We start from the raw sequence: 4,901 nt of genomic DNA, 5'->3' as shown, positions 1-4,901 counted from the left end.
AAACCTACGAGGAAGCTAAGCAATATAAGGAGTGGCTTGATGCGGTGGACGATGAAACGGCAGCTATGATCCGGAATCGAACTTGGGACGAGGCTGATCTCCTTAAAGGTAAAAAGGCTGTCAGCTCCAAGTGGGTGTTCACTATTAAATATCTTAGCACTGGAGAGATCGAGCGCTACAAAGCCCGCTTGGTCACACGCGGCTTCACTCAAACCTATGGGCTTGACTATACGGACACCTTTGCTCCGGTGGCCAAACTCCACACCGTCCGGGTCGTCTTGTCCTTGGCCACTAACCTCTCTTGGGAGCTCTGTCAAATGGACGTCAAGAACGCCTTTCTTCAGGGGGAGCTGACCAAGGAAGTCTACATGCATCCTCCACCGGGTTTAGAGCACATTGTTGCTCCGGGTAAAGTTCTCCGGCTTCACAAGGCGATCTACGGTCTCAAACAATCTCAGAGGGCGTGGTACCAAAAGCTCAGCTCTACCCTACACAAAAATGATTTCAAGCTCTCTGAGGCTGATCATACGCTGTTCACTCTCTGCACCAATGGTGGCCGAGTCGTCGTTCTCGTCTATGTTGTTATTATCACCGGTGATGATAAGGAGGGTATTTGTGCCACTAAGACTCTTCTTAACTCTACCTTTGATATTAAAGATTTGGGTGAACTCAAATACTTCCATGGGATAGAAATCTCTCGCTCTCCGGAGGGATTGTTTCTTTCTCAAAGGAAGTATACATGAGACAGGTAAGATGGGAGCCAAACCGGTGTCGACGCCACTTGAGGAAGGTTACCAGGTCAAGCGAAAGGGGGAGAAGCCAACACCCGGTGCTCCAGTTAACAAGTCGCACGAACCATATGAAGATGTGGGACGCTATCGGAGGCTGGTGGGCAAGCTTATCTATCTCACGATCACGAGGCCGGACATAAGATATGCGGTGAACCAAGTTATTCAACACATGAAGGCTCCAACGAACTTTGACTGGCAAACACTCGAGCGTATCCTATGTTATCTCAAGGGTAGTCCAGGGCGAGGCATTTGGATGGGAAACAACAACAACATGGAACTTGTCGGCTACTGTGACGCGGACTATGCTGGTGATACAATCGATAGGAGGTCCACAAAAGGATATTGTACGTTCGTTGGAGGGAACATAGTAACCTGGAAGTCGAAGAAACAGAAAGTTATATTGCAATCAAGTGCCGAGTCGGAATATAGGGCTATGAAGAAGCTAACCAACGAGCTCACATGGCTCAAAGGCCTCCTCAAGGATCTTGGAGTGGAGTCGGATCAACCAATCACTATGCATTGTGACAATAAGGCGGGGATACACATAGCAACCAACTCGGTCTTCCATGAAAGAACTAAACATATCGAGGTAGATTGTCATAAGGTGCGAGAAAAGATCGAGGAAGGTGTAGTCTTACCTTGTTACACGCCCAGCAAATACCAATTGGCGGACATCTTCACAAAGGCCACTAGTCCTCAAATTTGTGAATACATCTCCAGCAAGCTTGGACTAGTAGATCCTACACACCCATGAGAAACTCCTCTAATCCGTAGGGATCATACTCTTTTCCTTAACATGGTTTTATCCCATGTGGTTTTCTATGTTTAGGTTTTTAATGAGGTGATCCTTTACGGGTTCCAAGCTTAGCCGTTTCACTTGGCTAAGCTTGAGGGGGAGTATTGAGCAAGAGAATGTCGAGTGTGATCGGTCTTGTCCGTACAACCGTCAGTACGGTTATGAGTTGGACCATCCGTACAAGTCCATGAGCCCGATCACCAAGACTTGAATAAGAGGCCGAGTGTCTCCTCTACAAAGGCCCATGAGAAGAGAAGGATCGAGAAGACATTTTGTAGCCGTTGGAGTCACATGTTTCCTTAAGGGAAACCTCGAGATGTCACTATCACCATAGGGAATCGTCCTCTCTCTCTCTCTTTGTGTCGTTATCAAGCTTGTAAAGGGTGTAGCCCTAGTATTATTTTCTATTTACGGCTTCTAGCCGACATTGTAATACAACTATTCTAATAGAATCTCTTTTCTCCATTATTCTCTTTGTTCAACCTTATCTCTTCTCTTCTCTACCTACTCAACGATCCACTCTTTCCATACCAAACTCATTCTCCACTCTTGTTCTGCTTAAACTAACAAGTGCATTAACTATGCTAAGCAAGAGCAAACTAGTAACAAATGTAATTAAGAGCAAACTGAAATGAAACAGAACATCAAAAGGAAGTAAATTGGTGCTCGAGTAAGTGCTCGGTCGAGTGCATGGTCGAGCACTTTGTCGAGTGATGCATAACAGAAGAAAAAAGCAAAACAAAGAACAGAGATGCAAAATAAACGATGACAAACGATTAATTATGAATGCAGTATAAAACAATGAGCAAATAGGTCCTAGAGATGGGAATAATGGGTTGGTATTATGCTTAGCCTATCTAGATTGTTTAACAGACTTCACAAAAGCTACCCCTTGACAATGATCTCATAAACTTGCTAATTCACTCTCATGAGAATAGCAATCAGGTTTAAACACACTTAGACCTAGTTCTCACTAGCGAAGACATGGATAAACAGGCATTAAGATCCAGATTCACTATTTGTCAAAAACCACCCTAGACAACTAATCTCTTAAGCTAGGCACAGTAATCTCCAGTATTAGTATTATCTAGCAACCTACAAATTGGTATGATGCAAGGAAGCTTAAGATCTATCCTTAACTTCTCAGAACAAAGATAGCATAGAGAACACCTAATCCATAAGGGATCTATAAACAATCAAGGCTTAAACAATATAAACAAACCAAGCTCTTAACATACCTAACCCATCTCCAAGGAACTAGTTACTATTCAGATCTACAAATCATGATGAAGAACACAAACCCAGAAAATGATAAAACTAACATGATTAGAAATATAAAAGAGAGATCTACAACCTTTTAGAAAGAAACAAACTCAGATTCTCAATAGATCAAAAGAAACAAGCTTGCAAATCTCTGAAAATATGGGAAATAAACAAGATAAAAGCAAGAAATAAAAGTAGAGTGATGCAAATAATCTAAAAGAAAGCTAATAATAGTAAAACCTAGGTTATGAGGTGTCTTGGGCAGCTGTAGGGTACAAGGCTTTATATAGGGAGAAGGGGTAGCCCTACTTTGGCTAGAGGACAAAAGACAAAGTCAGCTGGAAGTACTCGACCATGGTCAGTCGAGTGCTTGGTCGAGTGCTGGCTCGAGTAGGTGGTTGAGTGCTTGCTTGTGTGCTCGATCATACTCGGTCAAGTGCTTGTTCGTGTGCTTGATCGAGCAGGTGGTCGACTGCTTCCTCTGACGCTCCTGATGCTTCCAGTCCTCTTGCTCAGCTCCAGAAGTAACTCCAAGTCCCTCCTCAGTCCTTAAGAGCTCCAAATCACCTGATAATTCTCAAAATGCACAAATGTATGCAATGCATGCTCTAAAACAACCTAAGTGCAATATTGGACATAAATCTATATTATTAAAGTTGGCCAACTCTCTCCATCCTTCTGCCACATCAGCAATGGAGAGAGTGCCACATGTCCATGACTAAAATCATCCAATCATCTTGAATTCTTTATGTTGTTTGACTAATCTTTTTATCTTCCTTTTCTTGATTTTTGTAGTAATTGCTACTTAAACCCGTTTCGTCTTCCCTTGATTTGATTTTTGTAGTAATTGCTCTATAATATCTCTCACATCATATATTTTTTTTTTGTAGTGAGTGAAGATGTGTGGAAGATGAAGGTCAACTACATAGAAAGGAGAACTTGAAAATCAAGCATATTCATAAAGTACTCTTTTAAAGAAATCACCAATGAGACTTGACTTTAAAATATAGATCAGAATGTTAAAGAAATCACCATCTTGTTTTTCATCTCTGTGAGCTTCTTACTTGTTTTCATATCTCCATTAGCTTGGCCTTGTAGAGGTTGCTGAAGCATACTCTTCATCTCTTGCTCTAGAGCAGGAGCTTGTTAGGGTTGTTGTGGTGGTAGACTAGGACCATAAACTGCTCATCTTCACAAACAACATATGCTTGCTTTTGTTGGGTTAGAAGGAGCTTATCTAGCTTCTGAAGCTTCTCATTTAAGGCTTGTAATTCCTTTCTATGCCCTTCCTCAGATTCAATACCTCTCCTTAAGCTTCTATCATATTCCTCACTATAATTTCCATTGGACTAAGCAAGGTTCTCTACTAAGTCCCAACTTTCATCTACATCTCTATTCATGAAGCTTCCATTTGAGGTTGTGTCTAGGAGCATCCTGATCTTGGGAAGAACACCTCTATACAAAGTACACAACAAATATTCATTGTTGAATCCATGATGTGGGCATTGTCTCTGGTAGCCTATGAAGCGCTCCCATGCTTCACTGAAAGATTCACCATTCTGTTGGAGAAATCCTAAAATATAATTCCTCAAATGTGCAGTCCTTGAACTTGAGAAGAACTTTGCAAGGAAGACGTTCTTACAATCAACCCAAGAGGTGATTCTTCCAGGAGGTAGAGTTTTCTCCCATTGGTAGGCTTTATCTCCTAGAGAGAAAGGAAACAATCTCAGCTTCAAGGCATCCTCACTAACTCCATTTATATTGGTGAGGCTACAGAGCCTATCAAACTGATATGTATATATTTTACACTCTTTCATAGTGCATTTGTCATTCATTTTGTTCTCTTAATTCATTTTTTTGCATTGTTTTAGGTCTCTTTTGCATAACATGCATATCTAGGTAGTCTTTGCATTGGTCTTGCATGCATCTTGCATATTGGAGTTGTTTCAGGTGTTTTAGGGGATGTCCAAACCATCAAAAGCAAACAGGGAGAAGGGAAGCAGTCCAGCGACTCGACCAACACTACCCAGCGACCCAACCTTCCACGTCTT

At 41.9% G+C, this 4,901-nt stretch overlaps 1 protein-coding gene across 1 annotated transcript; it reads left to right on the top strand.

Moving 5' to 3' along the window:
• On the top strand, positions 754–1,545 carry LOC109132412 (uncharacterized mitochondrial protein AtMg00810-like). Its single transcript, XM_019244018.1, has one exon. The coding sequence runs from the start codon at positions 754–756 to the stop codon at positions 1,543–1,545; it is 792 nt and encodes a 263-aa protein (XP_019099563.1).

Source organism: Camelina sativa, chromosome 4, assembly GCF_000633955.1.
Source record: "Camelina sativa cultivar DH55 chromosome 4, Cs, whole genome shotgun sequence".
Lineage (NCBI taxonomy): Eukaryota > Viridiplantae > Streptophyta > Magnoliopsida > Brassicales > Brassicaceae > Camelina > Camelina sativa.
The sequence above is the reverse complement of the archived record's forward strand: the minus strand, read 5'-3'. Positions and strand labels throughout refer to the sequence as shown.